This window comes from Xenopus laevis, chromosome 1S (genome assembly GCF_017654675.1).
Source record: "Xenopus laevis strain J_2021 chromosome 1S, Xenopus_laevis_v10.1, whole genome shotgun sequence".
NCBI classification, from domain to species: Eukaryota; Metazoa; Chordata; class Amphibia; order Anura; family Pipidae; genus Xenopus; species Xenopus laevis.
In genome coordinates, this window is record NC_054372.1 from 26592311 (window position 1) to 26619515 (window position 27205).

At 39.0% G+C, this 27205-nt stretch overlaps 1 protein-coding gene across 2 annotated transcripts in view; it reads left to right on the forward strand.

Annotated features, from left to right (window-relative positions):
* The first annotated feature begins 1333 nt into the window (after positions 1-1333).
* The window catches only part of grxcr1.S (glutaredoxin, cysteine rich 1 S homeolog), a 72486-nt gene continuing 46614 nt past the window's right edge, over positions 1334-27205 (forward strand). The window contains exons 1-2 of one of the 2 annotated variants that reach the window (XM_018243129.2): positions 1334-1516; positions 4833-4906. In XM_018243129.2, coding sequence (XP_018098618.1) covers positions 4889-4906 — 18 coding nt within the window. In that variant the 5' untranslated portion in view covers positions 1334-1516; positions 4833-4888. Of the gene's footprint in view, positions 1517-4832; positions 4907-14129; positions 14185-27205 lie in introns of those variants that run through there. The other variant, XM_041579452.1, reaches the window with a different exon arrangement.

Here is a 27205-nt window from a genome sequence, read left to right on the forward strand (position 1 = left end):
GCTGCCTTCCTGCCGGCTAGAATAATAATGCATGGTTGCTAGGGTAACTTGGACCCTAGCAACAGGATTGCTGAAATAGCAGACTGGAGAGCTGCTCAGTAAAAAGCTAAATATATCAAAAACCACAAAGAATAAAAAATGAAAACAAATTGCAAAGTGTCTCGGGATATCACGCTCTACATCATACTAAAAGTTCATTCAAAGGTGAACAACCCTTTTAAATGTGTGGGTTTTAGCCAGGCAATCATAAACCACCTATTGTAAAACTCAAGGATTTTAGAACTCAGTAAAGAGTCCCATAACATATAAGGCTCACACGTGCAGATTCAGGGAGAGTAAGGGCAGAGACACACGTGGAGTTTCAGGGAGATTAGTCAGCCAGCGACAAAGCATATAAAGTAAAGTTGAACAAAAAAGTATATAAAACAACACGCTTTATTCAATTTTATTGGATGAGGAATGGATTAACGAAGACTTAAAAACAAAGATATATGTCCCCTTTAAAATGTGGACTATTGAGGCCACTTAATTCTAAAAAGTCAGTAGAAACTAGAAAACTCTTGCATAAAATTTTATCTGGCAATAATTTTTCTCCTGCAGACGGGGGCTGCATGTGATTTACGGAGGAATGTAATATGTTACGTTAGCGCAAAGACGTTCATAAAGACTATTTTGAATGCGAGAGACTATGTTTGCATCCTTTTTTGACGGATTACAGACCTCAAGCCTAATGGATTTTGTGAACATTTGCAGTGTATGTAATAAAATTTTGAAATCGCAAAGCGTATTTTGCGACAAAATATTTAACAAAACTCCAGAGCAGGTGTTAACACTAACCTTTGCTTAGTGATGGAATATTCGACAATGACTGATCTTACATTGTGAGCAGTGCTAAACATGAGCAAAAACGCCATTTTAAAATAACACTTGTAATTTTTAATTACATTACCCCTTAAATGTCCACATTGCTCCTGCCTATGCTAATTAACAAGCACCAATAGCTACTGCTCCTAATTAAAGGGGTTGTTCACCTTTGAGTTAACGTTTAGTATGTAGAGAGTGATATTATGAGACAATTTGCATTTGGCTTTCATTTTTTATTTGTAAATTTGAGTTTAGAGCAGCTCTCTAGTTTGCAATTTCAGCAATCTGGTTGCAACCATACATATGAGTGGAATATGAATAGGAGAGGGCCCAAATAGAAAGATGAGTAATAAAAAGCAGCGATAGCAATAGGTTTGTAGCTACTTACTTCAAAAGCTTGTCCCTGTGCTCCCCTGTGTTTGGTTTAAATGCATTCAGCCACAGGGAAGTGCAGGACTAAACACAGTCGACTCTTCCTTATGAGAAAGTACTCATGCCGACGCATATAAGTGCAGTATGCAGGTTCGCAGAATTCTCCGTTCCACTTGTGTTCAGCACTTACATGCATCTTCTTGAGTACAGGCTGCTTGAGAAGATCGCTCACTGGTATAACTGGTTTTCTGCTGATAGGAGCACCGGCCCGGGGTTTCAGGTAAGTCAATACAATCACTTGGGGGTGCCTAACATTTGGCACCCCCAAGTGCACCAAGCATTTCCTTCTCCTTTAAAGAATGAATTGCATTTACTCCTGCTCTCCCCTGCGGACGAACACATTTAAAGAAACAGCAATGTCAAAAAATAAAAGTGTTTTAAAGTAATGAAAATATAATGCAGTGTTGCTCTGCACTGGTAAAACTGCTGTGTTTGCTTAAGAAACACTACTATTGTTTATATAAATAAGCTGCTGTGTAGCAATGGGGGCAGCCATTCAAAGGAGAAAAAGCTCAAGTTACACAGCAGATAGCAGATAAGCTCTGTCTGTCTAATGGTGTTATATGCTATCCATTAGTCATTACTTTAAAAAATTTTTTGGTGTTACTGTTCCTTTAAACTGAACGCAGGGGAGCACAGTGACAAGCGCTAGTGAGTAAGAACCCTTACAGAGCATTCGTTTTGTTAGACCAGTGACCCCCATTTGAAAGCTCAAAAGAGTTAGAAGAAGAAGGCAAATAATTACAAAAAACTATAAAAAATAAATAATGATAACCAAGTTAAAAGTTGCGTAGAATTGCCAATTCTACAATATATAAAAAGTTAACTTAAAGCTGAATGACCCCTTTAATATGGGATTGCCTGCCTAATTTACTTCTGTGTACTGAATATGTTGAAATACAGTATATAATATGTTTATGCAGCAAACTATACATATATATATATACACACACATATTTATCAAGCATATTTCCAAGGGTATATTTTCAATAATACTGCGTTGTATAGTGGTGCAGTGCATAAATCACTTCATGCACATAATACTACCATTATTACTGTCACATTATCCCTTCCCCCAGTGGTCTGAATGGCCTGCCCTTTGTGCGAGAGGCTCGTGCTGGAGACAGCACTGTGAATGGCTTGTGTGATTTACATAGTTATTGCAGAGAGTGCATAAGAAGGGAATGAAAGGGAAAAGCTCAGTTACTGGAGATAGTCACATTTCTGTTTAACTACAGTAAGGATACAGCTGGGGTTACAGTCATGTTCAATTATGCATGCACATTGCACCTACTAAGTGTAAAAGAGTGACAGGGAAAGTAATGGTGGTCAGTAGTGGACTAAATTGAGCTTTGGCTACCATTTGCTGCTCTGTTTCTTTTCTTGTTATAATGGATCTGTGCTGAAATGATACTGATACTATCTATATATTGTATTTATCTATACACACCCATAATATGGAGCAACTACAGTAAAGGTAAAAATCTTTATACATTTAAGAAAGGGATGTGCAGCAGCAGCCTTTTCCTCTGATGAACACACAACAACAACAATTTTGGCTTTCTGTAATTTAACACACTAATTAACTTTTCTTATAATGAATACATCTTTTTCTGGAAATCTTATCCCCTCTTATAATGCATCACTGGCATCAATGTAGTTGCCTATGGCAACCAATCAGATCTTTGCTTTGATATTTAAATTGGAAGTAGGTTGATTCAACTAAATGTTGATTAGTTGCCGTGAACAACTGCACCTGTGCATGCAAAATTAACCATTTTGCTTTCATCAACGTTGGCTACTTTGGACATTATATTTCTTATTTATTGCATGTCATTGACTCTTTACCATTACCTCATTCAGAGCTACATTTATCAGTCATGTGTCTGCCACTGATATAGGCTATGTTCCACATGAAGGAGAGATTGGAGGAGGACCCCAGTTTACACATTATCTGCAGATTAATGTGCAACCTCTCTAGCTTTATATTGGGTCAAGAGCACAGTAAAATAAGTTAAAAGCTACAAAAAAAGGTGAACAGTACAAATATGAAGACTCACCTGCCTCAAATAGCATACAGTTCAATTGGGTTTAGACCAGGGGTGTCCAACCCACGGCCCGAGATGGAATATGTATGCGACCCAGCTTGAACTTCCGCCTTTCTAGAGCAGGAAAAGCGGTTTGGTTACTTACAAAGTGAGCGTTCGCTTACTTACAAAGGCAGGTAAGAATTCTTCAGCGGCACCGCCCGCTATGCTAGGGATATATGCAACACTTATATTTGTGAGCAATTTTTTTCAAGAATGAACTCACTTGGGTGGTTATTTACTAAACTCCGAATTTTTGTATGAAATCAGACTTTTAAAAAAATCAAACCTGTCATTGGGAGAAGTCCCAATGATTTTTTGATATGTGCTGGGTTTCGTGCAGTACTCCAAAGTTTTCGAAGTTATCAGGCAAAAAGCGGAGTTTGCAGATGAAAAATCCAGAAAAAACATGAAAATCGGATGAAAAATCCGAAAAAATCTTGAAAATCTGATTTTTTTTCCCACAAAGCAAAATTTCGGAAAATATAATAATAAATAAGCGCAAATAACCTGAGCAGATTTGATTGAAGTTTGTAGTAGAAAATATTAAGATAAATTCGGACTTTTATAAATAACCCCCTAAGAGTTTAAAATTAGAACCAAATTATCTGATGAGCACCTTGAGAATTCACTAAGAATTGCAACTATGTCCATTGAACCAGATATTGAAACATTAGTTTCTCAAACACAATGTCAAAAATCCCACTAGGTTTATGATACCCTCTTTTCTTTTACTTTTACAATAAAATAAATCAAAAGCTAGCGTTAGTGCTTGTGTGTATTTCGAGTGTGGCCCCAGAAAATTTTTCTTCTTCCAATGTGGCCCAGGGAAGCCAAAAGATTGGACACCCCTGCTTTAGACACATGATGACACAAGGCAAGTTTGTACATACAGCATATTTGCCATAGGTCATTCATATCAAATCCACTGGTTGGCCACAGTATCACACAGCAGTGTGTCTTCTGGGGAAAATAGCACCATCTAGGGTTGCATAGCATTAATACACTTGGTAGGTTTTCTCCATAGGGTTGCTCTTTTGGCAGTTTAAATATTACTACTGCTGCATTACAGTCATTCTATATATGTATATCCCTTGTGGTGGGGGTGGAGACCTGAAAGGTGCATGATGTTGAGATTGGAGGGGTATAATTTAGTAGTTTGTGCACAGACAGTGTACTGGGGATTTTCCTGTTGCTACTAGTCCCCATTTCTCTGGGTTAAAAAAAATGCAGTCTTGCTCTACAGTGCAGCAACAATTAGGCACACCATTTCTCTAGGCAGGTGAAAAGCATTGTCGTTTATTTTATGTTTTTATTTCTGCTCCAGATTGGCATGAGAGATTAGGAGTTCTTGGAATAATCACTATTCTCCCTGGAAATGTGGGCCTGAGTGTTTTAAAAGCCTTTAATTTTATGACTGTCATTCTATTATTGTCTCCCTCCCTTCAGCTGAGATGTTTCCAATACACCAACATCCGGAAAAGACCGCAGTTTAATCTCACGAGATGCACAGGGACAGAAAAGTATGTAAATGTTTACTTATGAATAAATCAGCAGATCTAAATATTTCTCTGTTGTATAATATGGTTAAAAATATCTTTACCTGGCAAGCAGCAACACATATCATTATCCAGACAGAGGGCAATTATTTATTCAAATTTAATATTTGTACATTTAACACAAAATTTTTTTTAAGATCTGGAGATTAATTATATAAGGTGTGTCTACTGTAGACACCAGCTTAATGTGATCTATTGTTTATGCCAGTATAAATCTCTATTTTTTGAAAAACTAGTAGGGATGCATTATAGCACATCAATAGAAAGGCAAATGAAAACATGTGTGTAATATATATAACTGAACACAAGTATGTGTACCCTGCTAGACTCAAGGGTCCTCCGCCCACTCATATGAAGGCAATGCTATCTCTGCTCTCAGATTTAATTGTTTGCCAACACCCAGCTGTGTAATTAATAGAGAACAGAAGTGCTGCAGTCAGGATGAAGAAAAATCACAAATGCACTTCAGCCTATTCTGGACTTGAATCTTACCAGTGTAGAACAGGGTTAAACAAAGTAAAAAACTATAATCAAGCTGACCTGCATGTTAGGACTGGCAACAGGCATAAACTAGGTCTGGAAACTGATATTGAGAAAGAATAACAGGAGGGCCACACCAACAGATTCCTTTTTAAGAAAATCAGTTTTTCCCCCTTCTTTTCTGTAATAAAAAAAGCAAACAGACCATCTATTGTGTTGTGTTACTAAGTTCCTCTTCACCTGCAAATATTGCAGCCATTGAGTAGCGGGGAGATGAAAAACTGTAATGTCTGCTCACCCTGGTGGTCTAGTGGCGGTCTTTCTTATGGCGCCCGCAGCATGCACTTCCGGGTTTTACGCGCCGGCGTGATGATGTCATTACGAATTGGCGCAAAATTCAAAGGTATTTAAAGGGGCTTTGAATAAGAACAGATTGTACATTGTTCGGTCTAACTTGTTCCTGGGTGCTTATTCTTCATGAATCCTGCTTGTGTATACTGGTATTGACCCTTGCCTGCCTGCCTGTCTGATTATTCTGAACTCTCCAATCCTGACCCTAGCCTGTCTGACTATTCTGTGAACTCAGCCTGTACCGACCCGGCCTTTCTGACCTTGCTTGAACTCTGCCTGTACCGACCCGGCCTGTCTGACCACACTATTCCATTTGGTTCCTCCTGAGTTGTGGCCTTCAGTCCAAAATCTTTGTTAAACAATTGTGCCCCTTTGCTCGTCCAGAATTCTTGCTAGGCTCCTCTCTTATTAAGACCTGGCGGCATCTGATTATGGGAGGGCTCCTTCCACAGTGAAAGGCGACCAGGGAGCCTAGCACTTGTTCTGGATTTAGGCTGCCGATCGTGACAAAAACTTGTTTAAGGGTATCAAAAGTGACCATTTCCCCATTTCTCCACACATCGTCAATGTTATGGATTCCACATTTTCGTCATATAGATTTTTTCCCCTGTTTTGTAACACCTGGGAACCAATAATTACACCATAATGGGGTTTATGAGCAGTAGTCAATAAATGGAAAAATGTGTACCACCTTAAGCCATAGGAGTCGAGCATGCTCCAGCACTATATTATGTTATTCTATATTTGGTTGCTTTTTTATAAGCAGCCATTAAAATGTAGTAAATGTAATACCCAAGAGGAGTTTATACAAATTAAGCAAAGTTTGTTGATGCACCTCCTCCACCCAAGAAGCAAAATGACTCATTTGCGCTGCCAAATAATTTTCAGGAAAAGGCTACTCCCCCTTTGTTTTTTTCTCTAGTAGGAGTGTAGGTCTAAATCTGGCCCACACCAATTGCCGGAGTATTGAGTCCAGTTTGGCGAAAAAACTCTTTGCTACTAGAAGGGGGTTTGGAGCAGAATGTATGTCAGTTAGGGTAGAAGAATAATTTTTATCAGTTGAATTCATACAATTAGACCAAACATAATTTATTCCCATGCCTTGAACTTAGTTGTGATTATCTCCTTCAGTGGGTGTACATTCAGTTTATAATATACCGTTAAAGGTAGTTTAACATCTATACCCAAATATATGAACTGGTTAACCACTGGAAATGGTGAGGCAGGTGGGTTTTGTGGGTCTAGGGGTGGGTCTACTGATTTAGTAGGACTAGTGACCAGACCAGATATTTGTGTGAAGATATTCGTCAAGTTAAAGAGGCCCTGTGATGAGTTGTCTCCTAGATACAGTATATTAAAATGTCATTAGCATGTAGCTGTATGTGTTCCTCTCGGCTCCCAATGCGCCAGCTTTGAACAGGGTGTTGCCTGACTGATTGTGAAAAGAGTTCCATGGCAAGCGTAAATAAAAGTGCTGACAAGGGGCCCCTGGCGCGTGCCACGTTTAATGGAAAATGATTGGATTGTGTGCCATTTATAATTAAGGATGCTTTAGGAGAATGATACAAAAGCTTAACCAAAGTAGTATACTTTGTGCCAAATTTAAACTGCACATTTATGACCATTCTATGTGGAAGAAGGTTTACTCTGCAAGCAAGGACATAAAAAATATGTCTTGGGCTTACTGTCCAAGTATTATTAGTGTAATATTGCTTTAATTTAATATTTAAGAATTCAACTAATCTAAAAATGTAATCAATATGCTTTGAAAGAAAATTGACAAAACTAAAACAATCGTATTACTAAATGTACATTTGTATGCAGTATGTGTTATTCTACCAAAAATTTATTGCTGCGTGTGAAAATCTTTTTTGTGCAACCTTTACATATATTTTGAATTGGTGACCAGTTAAGAAAATATAATAACCTGGATAGAGGATTAAACTGAAATACCTCTGAAAATTGGTTTACAGCAATTCTTTCAGTGTAAGAGTCATTTTTAATTCTCTTCTTTCGATGGATTATCAACATTCCCAGTGTTGTACTTTGTTTTGCTTTATCAGAATTTTACAAAATACACTTTCTTGTAAAAGGAGCCATTGTTCTTTGTTACCTGCTATCAGGAAATATATTTATTTTTACTCAGTATCTCTCAGTACCACTTCTCTTTTAGCAGCTCTTATGAGGATGCAAACACAACCTGGGAAACATGCCCTGCCAACTTTGAATGGAATGGATTATTTTTCATGCTGGACAATATGGGTTTGGATTTCTGCATTAAAATGCATCATTGGTGGCAGTACTTATTTTTCCCATAAAAAAATCAATTTCTAACATTCCCATTGACGTTCCTGTTGACCAAAACAAACATAGTAGAGCAAGAGGCTGCCCTAAATCAACTGTCATAGACTGACTGCATGAAACTTAGTAAAAATTAATAAAAAAAATTGACAGAATTACAGTTTTGACAGACAGAGCCAGACAGTTTTGCAAGAAAATACTTTTTTTTGCCATTTTGATGTTAATAAGCCTCTATGTAGAGAAGAAGGATCAATATATGTAAAGTCTAAGATGGCCATAGACGCACCATTAATTTCGTTTCTTTTTTATTGAATCTATGGTGGGAGAGAAACCGTCTTATATTGGCAGAAGACTTGGATATCGGTCAGCTCATTGATAGGGCTGGCCTGAATATTTTGATCGGGCCCTTTTGAAGGCACCTGAACATTTTTTCTCTAAAAAAAAACTCTAATGCCAGACAGGTTGCAAACATCTTCAAATTGGTCACTGGATGTCTTCTATTGACTTAAACAGTAATTCGGCAGGTTTTAGGTGGCGAATAGTCTAATTCGAATTCTTAAAGGATTTTTTTAAAAAAATTCAATTTGAATTTGACAGTTTAGACCAGTGATCCCCAACCAGTGGCTTGTGAGCAACATGTTTACCAACCCCTTGGATATTCCGGTCTTGGAGACAAGTTTTGGTTGCATGAAAACCAGCTGTACTGCCAAACAGAACCTCCTGTAGACTGCCACTCCACATAGGGGATACTAAATCACCAATGACACCCCTTATTTTACACCACCCAGTAACAATTGTCATGCTTGTGTTGCTCCCTAATTCTCTTTACATCTGAATGTGGCTCATGGGCAAAAAAGGCTGGGGACCCCTGGTTTCAAAAATTCATATTAGAATATTCAATTCAACCCTTAATAAATCTGCCCCTCCCCTTAGTATTGAAAATTACCAGATCGTAATTGTAACGCCTATTACCACCTTTAGCTGTGCCCTCATGCCTTTTTGGCTATTTAAAGAAAAATAAATAGAAGATAATCCTATAAACAGAGCAGTTTTTCAGTTCCACTGTTAAAAAGGGAACTGAGTTAACAGCACTGTAAATCATTGGGATAAGGGTTCTGACAGCCTGTGGTTAAATGATATTTTATGATAAATATGGATGTATACACCTATGTTATAATATAGCATGCTGTTAGCAAATGTTTTGCTTTCTTTCTTGTGATACTGACACCAGAAAATAACCTTTTGTTTTATATCTATCATAACATTATCTTTGAGTGTTATTTATAATGTTGCCATAAAAGTATTTGCCTGATACTTTTACATGACCTTTCTTACCCCCATGTTCCTCTACGTAATATTTTATGTAATTATGTTTGCTACTAAATTTAATAAAAGAGATATAGATATAGATGAGACAAGAACATGTGATCAAAAAAATCTTTTGTCAATCAAGAAAGTTATTTAAGCATTAGGTTTGAGCAGAACTAACGGAAGCAAACACCAGTCTAGCTCACCTATACGTTCTCTGTATATACTCATTCAAAACCAGTAACATCATGAATAAACAGACAAGAACTTGCATTACCTGAATAACCTGTATTTTCTAAAGGTATTGTAAGTACAGTATGTAAAGAAAATATAAACAAATGGTCGTAAGGTTATGCAAATAAGTATGTGTTCATATTATATCCACAAAAGCCACACTATGAGGCCCATTTACTAACAATCAAATTGTGGTGACACAAAAAGTTTTCCCGGGCAGTGACAAACCTTCTCTTCTTCGGGCGACTAATCTTCACGAAATGTCTTCCGACTGGCTAGAATGTGACCTGCTTCATGAGAAAACTTTGGGCCACTTCGGAAAACCAAAGAGATCCGAGTGCCATCCCACCGGCGATTCACATTCTAGCCAGCTGGAAGGCATTTCGGGGAGATAAGTCGCCCGAAGAAGAGGAGACTTGTCGCTGGATGACTAATCTCCCCGGAAAGCTATGTTTGCCGCCACCCTAAGGGGCCATGAGAGTTGATGGCCTATGTTCCTTTACCCCTCATGAATACAGTCAGCTCTGTAATCATGGGGGTAACCACATGTCTCCGTGTCCTCTTGAGTCCTTCAGCAACTTGGCAATGGAAGAAGACAGTTTCAAAGTGCCAGTTTATTCTTTGCACACTGCCTTGGAAGTTGTAAATTACGTCTTTTATCTTCCTTTATAACGTTAACATTGTTTTTTTTACTATGGCTCCCAGTCCTATATGCCCTCTCTGTGTGATACTGTATAGTTCTGGGTTTATTTTAAATTTGCTGTGTTCATGGAAACATGAATAATTCAGTGTTTGGACAGGAACTTTCTGTAAATGTTTATTTGTGTGAAATGGAAAAGAGAAAGAAGTTGCGTGGAAGTAAAGCTGGTTCTGCAGGATGAGGATATTAATAAGGGGATAATGCTGTTGAAACTTCAAGGCAAGGCTACTGTGGGGGTGGAGAGTACAGCTGTACAAGAGCCCCTGTGAATATTATTCTGGAAGCATGGACTGCAGAGTCAAATTGTATTTGTATGGGGCTCCAAAATTACTGATACATAGAGGCCACATTAGGCATTGGTAGCAGATTCGGTGCATCCCTATAAAAAGGTAGAGACTGACAGGAGATTTTAGGAGGAACAAAAGAATATCTTTTAGAATGTTGACTATGATTAGGCAGGGTAAATGAGGACATACTGTATATAGCAGCCAGAATACACCCCCTTTTTTAATGTTTTTTTTTGCATTCATATAGACTGGTAAGAGTTACAGTTGTTTTCTCTATAGTAATATGTCACATCAGCTGCACTTGCTGTATTTAATACATTTCACTAGTTATCCAACTGGCTTTCTCAATACAGTAGGCTTATTACTATACTGTATATATAGATCATGACCCAGATAGACCATGACCTGGAACCTTCACAGACATATTGCTACAGTTGTTTTTCTTTGGTTACCACTTACCTGGTCATTTTGGTGCTAAAAATTGTTGCTTGATGAAGTGAACTTCAAGGCATAATAGTAATGCCCTGTTTTACTTTATCACTTTTCACATTTATAAAACTGCTGTATAAAGCTATTCTGTGTGCGATTATCATTCTATTGCTGACCACACAAGGGCCAACTTTAGGGATATCCAGCCAGATTTGTAGTAGATGACATGTTTAATCAATTAAATGCAAAGCCAGCCTTATGTTAGCCAATACCCCTGGCAAGGACAGAGCAATTACTGTGATCAGAAAAATATGGCACGGCCAGGGTGTGCGGGGAGTTGTCCGGAGTATCTAATGGGTGTGGACAAAAATCAGCTAGTTTAGGTTTCAAGGAGGTTAATGATTCTATTAACCACATACATGGATGTCAATTTTCACAAAAATAACTGATTTCTTTGCAGTTTTCGTTTGGTCTTGGTGTGGGTCATTAGTCAACCATATTTAGTTTGGAATTTTACCAGACTGAAAACGTGTTGCTTCTGGCCATCTGCCAAATCTTTTTGACACTGCCTACTGAATTCAGAGACAACCACCTTCTTGTAAAGATAAAACTCACTCTGCCACTCATGACTGATATCCATATGTCCTTTGAAACGTATGATTAATGGAATATGCGATTATGATACTGTTATCTTTAGGTTCCCAGGGCTGTAAATTCACACTGAAATATCCAGTGAGTAAATATTCTGTGCAGTAGAGTATTTGCTGGCTCTTTCAGCTCATTGTTATTTTGGGTGAATTCAAGAACGACCAGTCTCCTGCAAACAAGCGTCCCTATTCTGCATCTGCAGGTTATCTGATGTGCTACAGAATTGCTGACTCCGAATTTTGTCAGTATGCCCAGAACTGACATTTAGCCTATTAGCCACATAGCAATTTCACTACATGAAAAATATTTTGTACCTGCAGTATAACACAAGGCCATTAACGCCATGATATGCAAATCTATCCATCTAGTTTTAATTGTTTTATTGTGGTATTTTGTTTTATTTGTTTGTGTTTGAAAGATATCTTATAATAGGCCAATAAAGTGTTATTCTTCCTGGTCACTCTGTTCTGTTCATTATGAACACACTTCTCTAATGTCTCTAATGCAGGGATCCCCAACCTTTTAAACCCATGAGCAACATTCACAGTAAAAGGAGTTGGGGGAGCAACACAAGCATGAAAAATGTTCTTGGGCTGCCAAATAAGTGCTGTAATTGGCCATTTGGTAGCCCCTATGTGGATTATCAATCTACATTGAGGCTCTGTTTGGCAGTACATTTGTTTTTTATTCAACCAAAACTTGCCTCCAAGCCTGGAATTCAAAAATAAGCACCTGCTTTGAGACCACTGGGAGCAACATCCAAGGGGTTGGAGAGCAACATGTTGCTCACAAGCTAGTGGTTGGGGATCACTGCTCTAATGGTAGTACATTGACTGAACAGCCATTTAACAAGACTCACAGAAACGGTCCTCTTCATAGGTTCATATATACTGGTTAAAATTTCATTTAAACTATTATTAGCATTAAAACCTCTCTATAAAGATTTCCGTTCATCCAGGTCACAATATACAATATCTAGATGTGATAAGACTAAAATAACCTCTCATAAAGGATAACAAAGAATTAGGCTACAAATCCTCTGCCTTATGCTTTGGGCATTTATATTGTGCCTTTGAATATGCCCCCAGTTGCTTTTCTACTCTAAACTGCTGTATATTACCTGAGCAAAGGAACTGACCCAAAATATACTGTATATTTGTGAGTGCATGTTTGTAAGTCATTTTTATTCTAACACCAGTAATAATAAATGAAGCCCATGAGCAACCAATATATCACTTTAGGGCAATTGTACCCATGTCTACTTTGGATGTTTTTGTCAGAATATCGAAGTAGAAGGATTTACCGCATTTATTTCAATCGAAGGAAAAATTACGTCTAAAAAAATTCGAACGATTTTCCTTCGATCAAAAAAAGCATAGAAAGCTTATGGGGAAGGCTAACATTGGTGGTCGGTAGGTTTTAAGTGGCGAAGTAGGTAGTCGAAGATTCTTTTAAAGACACAGTACTTTGACTATCAAATGGTCGAACAGTCGAACGATTTTTAGTTCGAATTGTTCGATTCGAAGTCGAAGGTCGAAGTAGCCTATTCAATGGTCGAAGTACCCAAAAAAAAAACCCTTCGAAATTCGAAGTTTTTTTACTTCAAATCCTTCACTCGAGCTTAGTAAATGTGCCCTGTAATGTCCCTTTAGGGTGAAAGATATCTGACTGATCCTCAAGTTGATGTTGTTCAAGTCCAGATTCTATAAAAATTACATCTACAAGACAGAGCTGGTTTTGCTTATTCGACAAGTAAAACTGGAAATTTATGTGGCAAAAGTAATGTTATTAATTACATTTACTGCATTCTAAATCCTGCCCTCTGGCCTGATGTACACTACAAAAAATATTTCTAAAGTTTCATGTACTGAAAGTATGTTGTGTGGGTGTACAATTGTGGCTGTACTGTAAGTTACATTCCCACACTGTACGCAGATATATCTGCCACTTCAGAGGAGGCGGAAGATATTTCAGCAGTTTTATGGTAGAATGTTCTATATTGTAAATCCAATGGAGGACATCACTTTTGGCTCACAGCCATCTCTCAGTGTGATAACCATGCAGTAAATGTCCTAATGTACTAATACAAAAACACCTATGCTGTAATGTCAATATTGATAAAACATTTGACCAGGTATAGAAGCATTTTGACCATCTCCAATAAATACACCAGCCCCCCCATACAGAGTTGTAGTGCAAGGGTAGAGTAATTGTGATTAATTAATGTATTATAGGAACCAGTTAGGTAGAGATTCTGTACTGATCCAGTACAGGATCTACTGTAGGTGAGAAGCAGAAATAATTTACTCCAGGAAAGGGCCAGTTCTGATCCATTACAGGACACTGCTAGGAAGCAGAAGTAGCTCTTATGACAAGGGGTGGGGCTGTGTTGATTCATTATAGGGACTGCTGGGGTGGGCAGGATTATTATAAGCAGTACTGATCCATTACAGGCTGCCACTGGGATAAGAAAACATCATTACTTGATTGCAGGGGCTATTGGGGTAGGTAGATGTTTTAATATTATATCATGCTAATTTAGTACATGTTTTTTTGAGAAAGTCCTAATCCTTTAAAAGGGGCATGTTGGACAAGAGAACCATGTTTCTAAATTTGAGGCAGAAAAAAATACCTCGCCTTATGGGTCATCGACAGAACACAATTCCACCCATCATGGCACTTGCCCTTTAAAGATTACAACTGCATAATCTCCCTTTGCATATGTGATAATGTACTTCTCTGTTTTTATCATATAAATACATGGTATTGTCTTATATTGATTCTTTGAATACCTTCACAAACTTGGGAAAGCTCTTAGCACGCTTTATTTTCAGCAACTCGCAATGACTTTCATGACTCTCTGCGCTTCACAGGTAAGAATGTCTTTTTGAAAGAAAAATGTAAATATTTAATCAGAAATGGTCCAGTGAAACGTTTCTTTTTTTTTTCATTTGCTTGCTAAACTTTTTCACGAATTAAATATGTGCAGAGTGCAGTGCTTCAGCAGATCTACTGTATACCTCAAAGCACAACCATTCAGACCAAGGAATGTAAGAACACATAGGGGCAGATTTATCAAGGGTCGAATTGAATTCGAGGGAAGTAAAAAAATTCGAAATTCAAAGTAACTTTTTGGATACTTCGACCATCGAATAGGATACTACGACTTTGAATTTACTTCGAATTCGATTAGAAGTAAAAATTGTTTGAATATTCGAATATTCGATAAGTACTGTCTCTTTAAAAAAAACGTTGACTTCAATAGTTCGCCAAATTAAACCTGCCGAAGTGCTATGTTAGCCTATGGGGACCTTCTAGAACATTTTTCTAAGTCTTTACACATTGATGTAAAATCGTTCGATTGTACGCTAAAACCGTTTGATCAAATGATTTTACTTTGATCGTTTGATGGCCAAATTCGGTAAAAAATCCTTGACTTCGATATTCAAACTATTTTAATTCGATGGTCGAATTTCGAAGTATTTTTGACTTCAAAATTCGACCCTTGATAAATCTGCCCCATATAGTCTATACTGCTCCTCAGGGGATATTACATTTTGCCAGTGAAGCAACACTAAATATCAAATATCATTCATGTCCGCAACTGATGGGGAGTTATTTACAAAGGTGAAATGGATCCAAATGACATAACCTTTGTGATCAAGGGATCACACTATCTTGGTTTTCATAATGCTGCTTGTTTGTGTTTATGTGAGCTCACAATGGAAAGCAAGTCTTTTGGGGGAATGTAATAAAAGTTGCAAAGAGAAAAACAATTTGCACAAATAAGAATAAAAAAGCAATGTAATATTCTTCCTTTAAATGCACACTTTTTAAGAAGTGCTTGAAGGTGTCATAATTTTTTTGAAACAACAATAACAACTTATCAGTAAGACATTTTATTACATTCACTGTGCACTGGCACAAACGATAGAATTCACAAACCTTCTTCCAATGACAGAAGAGGTCTCTAAACAGTTTCTGGGTGCGCAAAAGCTATATCAAAATTCATGCAAAGGAAAATTTGATTGTTTCCCATTACTGACTTTTATAACATTCCCCCATTTGTGTCTCACATTTGAACAATATTTTCTTTGATTTTAATCTTAATTTTGCAATTGTCTAATAAAATGTTAAGGTATGAATATATAATCAGATTGACTCTAGGTGCTTTTGAGGTTACCATTAAAGGAACAGTAACGTCAAAAAATGAAAGTGTTTTAAAGTAATGAAAATATCATGTAGTGTTGCCCAGCACTGGTTAAACTGCTGTGTTTGCTTAAGAAACACTACTATTGTTTATATAAATAAGCTGCTGTGTAGTAATAGGGGCAGCCATTCAAAAGAGAAAAAGCTCAAGTAACACATCATATAGCAGATAAGCTCTGTCTGTCTAATGGTGTTATCTGTTATCCATTAGTTAACCTGTGCCATATAGCCGTTTTTCAATTTCCGCCATTGCTCCACAGCAGCTTGTTTATATGAACTATAGTAGTGTTTCTGAAGCACACACATCAGTTTTACCAGTGCAGGGCAACACTACAGGATATTTTCATTACTTTAAAACACTTTAATTTTTTGACGTTACTGTTCCTTTAAGTTTACTTTTCCACAATCTCCTGCCCATGTCCTCCTGTTAGAACAAGCCATAACCAGCATAGTATGTGGTCTAGCAGCCAAAAGGAGCATGGTGTGGTGTCAGTGGAGCTTCAGACTTTAACAGCTAAACTTGGCAAATAATTGTTAGACATTAACAACAGGAACTGAGAGACAGCAATAATAGCAGAGTTTACTGCCAGTATGTGTTTATTTACACAACATGTTTCAGGCTACACGCCCTTTACCAAGTGCCACTTGATAAAGGGCATGTAACCCGAAACATGTTGTGTGAATAAACACATATTGGCAGTAAACTCTGCTATTATTGCTCTTTCTCGGTTCCTATTGTTAATGTCTAAGCATTTACACCTGGAGTGGGGGTGTCTCACTGGGACTGAGAGCTCAGCCATACCCTAACCAAATCATCTTCACACGTGTAGCAAAGAATAGGCAAAGGAGCAACAGAGGAAACATGCTAACAGTCTATTTAGAGACATACACAGGTTAAAGGAGAAGGAAAGCTACGGAGGCATTTTATTGCCAATAGATTAGCCACAATAGTGCAAGAGAGAATGCTATATTTATTCTGTAGAATGTGTTACCATACCTGAGTAATAAGCTGTAGAAGCTCTCTGTTTGTTTAGGATAGCAGCTGCAGTATTAGCTTGGTGTGACATCACTTCCTGCCTCAGTCTCTCCATACTCACTTATAGCTCTGGGCTCAGATTGCAGATGAGATGAGAAGGGAGGGGGAATAGGAGCAAACTGAGCATGCTCATGGAGGTTTAAGCTGAAGGCAGGAAGTCTGATACAGAAGCCCATGTGTACACAATAGAAGGACAGAAATGCTGTTTCTTTTGACAGGGGACTCAGAGCAGCATTACTTTGAGGGTTTACTGGTATATTTAGGTGGACCTTTCTGATAAGGCTTACTTAGTTTTAACCTTTCCTTCTCCTTTAAACAAGTGACACTGTCTATTACCAGGGCTGATCCTATCAAATGTGGGGCCCAATTGGGACCATGTTGGCGGGGCCCCTAGACAAAGTGTTGCTAGCTACTGACACACCAAGTATTTAGGAAAATAAGGGCATACAGGCACAAAATAGAAAGGAAAGGGGCAGACAAGGTAAGAGAGTGAGAGGGATGAAATAGGGGCACACAGGGTAAGAGAGAGAGGGAGGAAATAGGAGAGTGGACTGGGCCAATTAGTTTGGGGCAGGCTGGGCCGATTCAGCTTGGGAGCAGGCTTGATTGAATTGGGGGCAGGCAGGGCCTATCAAGGTTGGAGGAAAGCTGGGCCTATGAGAGTTGGGGGCAGGCTAGACCTATGGAGTTGGGGGATAGGCTGGCTTATCAGAGTTGGGGGTGGGCTGGACCTATGGATGTGGGAATGGGCTGGACTCTCAAAGTTGGGGGCAGGCCAGGCAGCATCATGTGCTGAGGGAAATATTATCTGTGCTGCCCTGTGGTGCGGGGCCGCCAGAGGTGCGGGCCCAATTGGTCCAATAGGCCTAAGGCCGGCCCTGTTTATTACAATGGAAAAAGTGCTGCATCATGTTGCACTGTGCTCCGTTGATTAAGCCCTCCATCCACACTTTCATTTTTTGCCAATTTCCACCATACTGAATGACCATCTGGACAGGTATGTCACCTCACAGGCTACTTTCTGTGGTTGCAGCTCCTCCTCAGACAGGTGAGCCAATGTAATGCTGCATTTACATATACTCTGCTTGTTTTAGGAATAACTAAGAAGTACCATGTTAGGGTATAATGTCCTTTCAATAAGGATGCAATAACCTGCTGTGCCTGACACTTTTATGAACCCAATTAATTCAAAAACTTGTTTATAGGCTCATAGGAATGTATGAAATTCTTTTTTTCACTGCTGTACACAATAGCTAACTAGCAAACTACCTTCCTACTCTGATAAATGTATCTAAGCCAAAATAGGTGAGGTTCCTCATTTTTAAGTAGCCGTGCAAAATATAAATTTTTGCTTCCCCCTGCTCTTTCAGGCTTTACATGCAGGGGCTGCAAGATTCACACCCCACCAACTTCTGTCCTCAAAAATTCCCTAGTCTGAAGATACACACTGCACAAGACTGGTGCAAAACTCTAAATACCAGCTTTGTGCAGTGAAATTAGAGATCTGAATGCCTTGCTTACTTATTTTTGGGATCCTGCCTTGCTGCATGGCCCTTCCCTGTGTAAAGGTCAAAGTAGAAATTGTATGCATTCCCAGGCCTTCTCGTATTCAATAATCTGGTGCTCAGTCCTCTAGGGAGACGGCACTCCCCTGGGTTCACAGGAAACGAAGAATTGAGGAAACGGCACACAGAATTGATGCAAAAGGGGATATACCCCTATGGATTTATTGTGTCAAACAGCACAACGTTTCAGGCGACGAAGGGGCCTGCCCCCGAAACGTTGTGCTGTTTGACACAATAAATCAATAAATCGATAGGGGTATATCCCCTTTTGCATCAATTCTTTGTGCCGTTTCCTCAATTCTTCGTTTCCTTCCCTGTGTAAGTCACATGTATGCGCTTACACAGCCTTATAGTGATATCAATGTGCAATACTTATTATTTGTCGCCCATAGACTTAAATTTCAGCAATTTTTTGCCATTTCAGTGAAGAAAAAAGGGTAAGATTCGCCCATCACTACTTACCACTCATTTTAGGGTGTGCCTTGAGTGTAGTAGTGTGCCTTTCAATATACACAAGTAGAAGACATTTTCTCTAGGTGCTTATGTTTGTTGTGAACAGCAGCTGTATCTCATTGACGAATTGTCACCAACAGATTATTTTCTCTGAGAGCCATACTGCACGTCTGTAGCTAGTAATCTACTCTTTGTACCATAGAAAATCAATAGAGTGAATCAGCCAACTGTGTTCCTCTTCACTTCCTTCTTTCTAGCACAACAAAATAACTATGACATTTATCAGAGCCCTATCTCACACTGTAAGCCAAATCATTTCATGGAGCCACATTGTAAATGCTTGAATTCGTGGAGTATTTGTCAAAATGGCAGTTTTTCTGTTACCTGTTGTTTTCATGGCATTTGGGTCACATCGTTATTATTACTTTTCTTTGTCTATTGCTAACATTTTCTGCCTGACTACAGAGAGTTTACATAATTCACATTAGTCCCTTGTCACTTTTGGCACCCTAAATCTAGAACCAGTGCTAGGCTCCTTGGTCTCGGCTCTTGCTTCTGCCTTTTACAGCTGCCTTTCACCTCGGGAGGAGCCCTCAGCTAATTGGCTGCCGTCAGGTCTTACTAAGAGAGGAGCAAAGGTAAAGGTTCCGGACGAGCAAAGGAAGAATAGTCAGACAGGCTAGGATCATGATTGGAGAGTGTAGACTAGACAGGCAGGCATGGGTAAGCTGCATGGGTAAGCTTGGAGAGGTAAGAATGAACAGGCAGGCAATGGTCAGATTGGAGAGTTCAGAACAAACAGGCAGGCTAGGGTCAGGATACAGAGTTCAGAATAGTCAGGCAACAGGCAAGGTCAAAACCAGAGGATAAAAACAGGATTCTCATATAAGCACCTAGGAAACCAAATAGAACCTAACAACGGGCAATGAGTTCAACACGGAAATCCCCTTAAATACTATTTGAATTTTGCGCCATTGCCCCGTGACGTCATGACACAGGTGCATAAACCCAGTAAGAGCGCGGCCGGAGGCAATAGGGGAACCGGCACAGGAGGAACAAGGATGCATGCGGCAGGCATCCCCGCCAGCCACTAGACCACCAGGGAGAGCCATTGGACCATGAGGGTAAGCAATCATCGTTACATCCCTGTCCCAATGGAGCTTACAATCTAAGGTTTCTATATTGTTTGATTGTGGTGTCACTGGGCTTTATATTAATGCTTAAGGCCTGAGGGCAGTCAGAAATGTAAGGGATCATGTTGCATCAGAGAACAAACACAGGGCTTCTTTTAGAGTTCTCTATTAAATTACCTACATTGTGCCTGTAATTTATTGGTGATGATCTCCTCTGTGAGTTTCCAAAATGTAGGTGTGCTATGTCTTCACAATGTAATCAGGCAAACATGTTTCATAATTTTGCTATGGAAGTGTGTGTAATGTAGTTTTAGGGAATTAATTTGCTTTAAATGGCAAATGTAACGCAACTAATAACTAGGCTAGAAATGAAGGACATTATGTATACTGCTTATTTTTCCAGCCAGAGGTAAAGCAGCTTCAGTAGGTGATTTCATGTGATTTTGATAATCAGACTCCATGGATGTTGACAAAAAAATATGAAATTCTACTTGAAATCAAAGGTTTATTGTAGATTTTAGTGTGACATTATAATCACACCCACATACAAGATGTATAACTCAATCCCTTCCTTGAGCGTAAATGACCAACAAGACCCCCCAAAAATATATAATGAAAGTCAGTACTGGCCCCTAGTGTTCATATTAAATGAGTCTATAACTTTACATTGAGTCCATAAAACATAATCAGTCCAATGACAGAATGGTTCCATAACAATGGCTAAATGATTCCAGTGATTAGTGAAAAGATAGGACAATGTTTTTACCTTACCTTTCTAACTTTCTCATTATACAAAAATAGATTTTTTATATATAAAAATTAGATTTTTACCTCTCTCTTCTATTATCTGTTTACAGAAAGCACGTTATAAATGATACAATTAGTTTTATAAGAAATACTTACAGTTGACATCCATTCAGTCCTCTCTTGGTGGTATTCAATTTCATTATCCAAAATAATTGTTTTTGCAGTGATATACAGTACTTTGTATTATCCCTTTATGTAATGAACACCTGTTTTCATTTGCCACCTCAGTTGGCTTACATAATGCTTAAATTAAAAAAAGTGTTTGCTGACTCCTAGTACCTCCTTGTACATGTTTTTATATTGCTTTTGTCTTCATTCAAATTTCTCTACTGGTCAGCCCCACATTGGCTTGACCACAAGGCCATTTCAGGAGATTTATAACATTCTCGGAAAGGCACCCAGGGAGCCCCATTTATCATAGGTCGGATTTTGAATTAATGTGAATTTTTTTTAATTCGAATATACTCACAATTCGACTGGGAGGTTATTTAAGAAATTTAAGAAAAAATTTGAATGTCTAATATTCGATCAAATGGTTCTGACGTGAAAATTCAAATCGTATCAGAATCAAATAAAAAAAAAAAAAAACTTGAATGTCAGGAAGGCTATTAACATCTCCAAATGGCTCAACGGACAGCTGTCATTGGGGCAAATTCACTAACCTCCGAAAATTTGCCAGTGACGGTGCAGCACTTCACCAGGCGTAGATTCTTGCAAGGATGCTAATTCACTAAAATCCGAAGTTGCGTCCAGGGCGCCAAACACTGGCGAAGTTGTGCTAGCGTTACTCCGCCAAGCGAAGCGAAGTTGCACTAGCGTTGCCTAATTTGAATACGGCGGGAAGTTGAATGGACATAGAGGTTGCAGCAAATGCATTACACTACACAAGCCCGGGAAACTTAATAAAATAAAGTTGTTATATTGCCCTACACATGAGCCCAGTGTACAGTTTATGTGCCATATGTTAGGAATGTAGGGGGGAAGCCAGTTACCCCAAAAATATTACACTCTTTTGCAGCCTATCACCCTGAAAAGGGAAAAGACGCTAGCGTTTTTTGGACTCCTATGTACTCGATTGCACTTTGCCTGGTCTGAGGTGGCGAAGGCAAATCCGCATCTTAGTGAATTTGCGTAGTTACGTCCATTCGCCAGAGCGCAAATTCGCCTGCCGTTAGCGAGCAAAGTACCACTAGAGTCTATCTCCTTCGCTAGCGAAGTTACGCCAGCGACCGTTAGTAAATCAGCAAAGTTCCGAAAATGACGTCACATTGTTAAATTTTCACCATTGTTGAGCTGGCCATACACGGAGAGATCCGCTCCTTTGGTGATGTCGCCAAACGAGCGGATCTCTCCCCGATATGCCCACCTATCGGGCTGATCTGATCGTGGGCCCTAGGGCCCAACGATCAGATCCTAACGAATGGGAATGGGCGGTCGGATCGTAGGACCGTATCAACGAACAGATGCGGGCGCGATCCAACGGGATTTTTAGTCCCATCCGATCGAGATCTGGCTGACTTTCGGGGAAGCCCCTCGGGGGCCCCATACACGGGCCAATAAGCTGCCGACTTGGTCTGTCGGCAGCTTTTATCGGCCCGTGTATGGCCACCTTTAGTCGCTTCATAGTGAATATTCGAATTAGGACTGTTTCCATGGTCGAGGTTGTGATAAATCTCACATTCAAATTTACATTTGAATAGCAATATTCAAACTCGAAAATTCTAATTCTAATTTACTATTCGACCCTTGATAAATCTGCTCCTTGCAAGGAATGAGTGATGGTCACCAGCTTGAAGTAGCTTTTCAAAGTAGCTGAGCCAGGAAAATGTCATTTTAAAGGGAATTTTGCATGAAAACCTTGACCAGTAAACTGAAATTGGTGTAAAGCAAAGCCACTGTTGACCATTGTACCAGACTCAAACATTACTGCAATCATTTCAGTAAAATACTCACAGATATATAATATATTACATAGCAAAATGTATAGTAATAAACAGAAAATAAAAAGCAATGAAGAAATTTTTACTTGCTACCTTTATAATATTGCAGTATAACATTTCTGCTGTTATCCCACTAGCGATTTGTATTACTATGAGCTAAATGTGTCACAGATCAGTGAGTGGGTGGGGGGATGTCTGACAGATTTACCTTTATTCCTCTGAGGATATCCTTAGAATTGTGGCAGCAATGAGCTTTAAGCAATGTAGTAATGAACCTCTGTCCTGCATTAAAATGTCAGAGGTCATAAGAAGAAAGCAAATGAAATATAGCGAGTTAAAAGGTCAACCACTGCTTCATAAACACATAGAAATGCTGTACCTCAATGACCTACAGGTATAAGTGCTTAAAATAAACTGCCTGCGACTGCTATAATGTGAATATGGGAGAAATATCAACAATCATTGATTACTACATTGGTGGAAGTAAACATTTGTTCAGGTAGGGGATCTGTTATCCAGAATACTCTGGACCTGGGGTTTTCCGGTTAATGGATCTTTCTGTAATTTGGATCTTCATACCTTAAGTCTACTAGAAAATCATATAAGCATTAAATAAACCCAATAGGCTGGGTTTTCTTCCAATAAGGATCAATTATATCTTGGTTTGGATCAAGTACAAGCTACTATTATATTATTACTGAGAAAAGGGGAATCATTTTTAAAAATTTGGTTTATTTGGATAAAATAGAGTTTATGGAAGACAGCTCGTCTGCAATTCGGGGCTTTCCCATAGCTGTACTAGTAAATCACCCTATCTGTTTTTTCTTATCTTTGCAGTGGGTGAAGAAAAGGAATGACAATGTATACTTAATAATATTATTCATTTACAGTATACAGAAAACATTTTTAAAAGAATTTGGTGAAATTAATAAATCCTTATATGTGTGGTAATATGTAGCAAAATAAGTGGAAGACACAGTTTCAATGCAGATCACCTTCCTGAAAGTTTTGACGTGTTGCAGCCTCAGGTTTAATAATTCCTGAAAAATTTCGAGTTTTTTTCCCCACTAAAAATTTAGATTATATAGTAAAAAAAATTCTATTATAATCTTATTCTTCAAGTTCTTGTCACTCGGACTTCGATAAATAACCCCCGAAGTATCATTTGTTCCCTGATTGTTCTGTTTAGCTCAAGAAATAACAAAATCCATTGATTTTTTTATCATTAAAACAATAGGCAAGAAGTGCAAGCCCTATTCAATGTCTAAGGGAGTACATTGCCATTCAAGTCAGCCATGACTGACAAGTATGGTGGGGCGCCATAAGTTTAAGTGACTTGTCCAGGGTCACAGAGTACACTATATGAGAGCAAAATTCCTTGTAAAAAATGTTCCTGTAAATATAGTAAATATATAGTCATTACGTGGACTCTTTACTGAACCAGATGAGTGTGTAAGTCTCTCAAGTCAAGTCAATTCAAGTGGATTTTATTGACATTTCAGCCATATACAGTAAATACAGTACATAGTAGAAATAAAATGGCATTCCTCCAGAACCCCCTGGTGCTATACAACAACTCTAGTACCAGTCATGCTGGGCAAAGTGGACATTTCAGTTCCTTATGAATATATTCAGTTCAGTCCTTGGGAGTTGAGATACCTGATGGCTTGTGGAAATAGACTGTTTCGCATTCTGGAAGTCAATGCCCGAATACTGCGGTATCTTTTACAGGATGGCAGGAGGGTAAAGAGATCATGTGCAGGGTGGGTGCTATCCCTGGTAGCCTATAATATCCATAATGGCAGGAAGCGAGACCCCAATGATCTTTTCCGCTGTCCTCACCACGCACTGCAGGATCTTGCGATCTGATACAGAGCAGTTTCCATACCAGGTAGTGATGCAGCTGCATAAAATGCTTTCAATAGACCCTAGAAGATAGTGAGAATGGGTGGTGGAAGGTGGGCTTTTTTCAGCTTTCGCAGAAAGTAGAGACGCTGCTGTGCTTTCTTCACTATAGAGCTGGTGTTAAGGGACCAGGAGAGGTTCTCCGCCAGAGGTACACCAAGGAATTTGGTGCTCTTGACAATTTCTACCGGAGATCCGTCAATGTACAGTGGAGAATGATCCCCACGTGTTCTCCTGAAGTCAACAACTATTTCCTTTGTTTTGTTTGGATTCATAGACAGATTGTTGACTTTGCACCAGTCCGTTAGCCATTTCACCTCTTGTCTATATGCTGACTCGTTATTCTAGCTGATGAGACCTACTACGATTGTATCATCAGCGAACTTGATGATGTGATTGGATCCACCACTTGCCACACAGTCATGATGCGACTCTCTTTCATATTGACATATTCTTGTGTGTTTCACGTGCGATGGGGGTGTTTGTTCTTTGTCCGGTTCAGTGTTCTTTACATACACAAACTTCTTAGAAACACTCACAGAACAGAATGCTGTTTCAGTAAATAAAGAATATTTGCATAGCCCTCAGCATGCTCAATTTAGAGGCAAAACTTCCAGTTGATGTGAGTCATTCTGTGCAGCTTAGTAACTGATTAATCTACTTGTGCCTCAAAGGGAAATGAACATGTCAACATATTCTTGGAATCGAATGACACAAAATCGCGACATTGTTTTCTCTCCACTGATATGGCTCAGCAGCTTCTATATAATTATCCTAATGCCCCATTTTCCTTTTAAGGGTCAGGCCACACAGGGAGTTTTGGGGAGATTTGGGGGAGTTTGGGCGACTTCAGAAAAAAACGAAACCACTGTGTGTGATTAGCACCGGCGTTTTTTCATTTTAGCCGGCACAGGAACATGGAAGGCTTTTGGGGAGACTGGTTGTCTCAAAAACAAGGTGATTAGTCGCCAGGCGACCAAAACTCCCCAAAACGCCCTGTGTGGACTAACCCTAAGGGAACTATTTACCACAGCTATTTGTATATTATCCTCTAAACCCAATACTACAGTTTTTATCTTCTTTTTCCCCGCCCAAAGTATTGTATCTTGAATATTCATCTCTTACTCTAGCTATTTGCAGGCTTGCAGATCAAACAAGTTAAATAGTGGGTGAATTGGATGATGATTAGTGGATGGTCAAGCAGCAGGGAAGTGCTACTTGAGCCATTTCTGGGTCAGTTGTTTCCTCTTCCACATGCACAAATGAGAAGTATTGGTAAAAGTGGGTCTTTAGTAAGATCCACGACAATCTGATGTGATAGATAAAGTCTTTAAAAGCTGCCCTTTGCTAATAGTCAGGCCAATAGAAGACACTGACCAAACTACCAGACACATTTTGCTTTATTTCACTTTAAAATAAAAGTGTCCTTATTGTATGTTTGTGAATGTTACCATCAGCACCTAGGGGCAAATTTACTAAAGGGCGAAGTGACTAACTCTGATGAAAATTCGCCAGTGTGACGTCATTTAGGAACTTCGCTGATTTACTATAGACGCTGGCATATATTCGCTATCGAAGGAGATAGACTCTATCGCTACTTCGCACTCTAACGCCAGGCGAATTTTTGCTTTGGCGAATGGACGTAATTACGCAAATTCACTAAGATGCGGATTTTACTGAACATTAACTCTTGCGCCAGACTTGCCTTCACCACCTCAGACCAGGCGAAGTGCAATAGAGTAGATAGGACTACCTCATAAAAAAGTTGAACATTTTTCCAAGTCCCAAAAAACACTGGCGACTTTTACCTTTTACAGGGTGAAAAAGATCGAAAAAATTTTTTTGGCTTCCCTCCTTCCCCCCTATATTTCCTAACATATGGCACCTAAACTATACAGTGGGCACATGTTTAGGCCAATATAACAACTTTATTTTATTTCATTAAGATTCCCTGGCCTTGTTTAGTGTAATGTATTTGCTGCAACATATACGTCCATTGTACTTTAACTTCATGCCAAATCGCTAGTGAAACTTCAAACTGCTTATTGTATTATCTCTAGCGCAACTTCGCACCCGCTCGTAACCCGACGCAACTTCGGATTTACGTGAATTAGCTTTGTCCTGGCGAATCTACGCCTGGCAAAGTGTTGCGATGTCAGCGAAGCCGTTGCTGGCGCAATTTCGGAGGTAAGTAAATTTGCCCCCTAGGGTTGCCACCTGGCTGGTACTGTATTTTACCGGCCCAGACAATCATCACCTAATATAATCTAACATTATAACAAGCTCTATCTGCAAGGTACAGCTGTCAGTATGACTTGGTACAACAAGTTCATTGATTCAAATACACACGTGCAGACACAATGGGAAATGTCAGTATTCTCACATAAGGGTACATTTACAAAAACAAACATACAGTAAGTGCTTACAAGTGACCTTCCTAAGGAATGCACCACACCCAAACATAACATTTGTTTTGT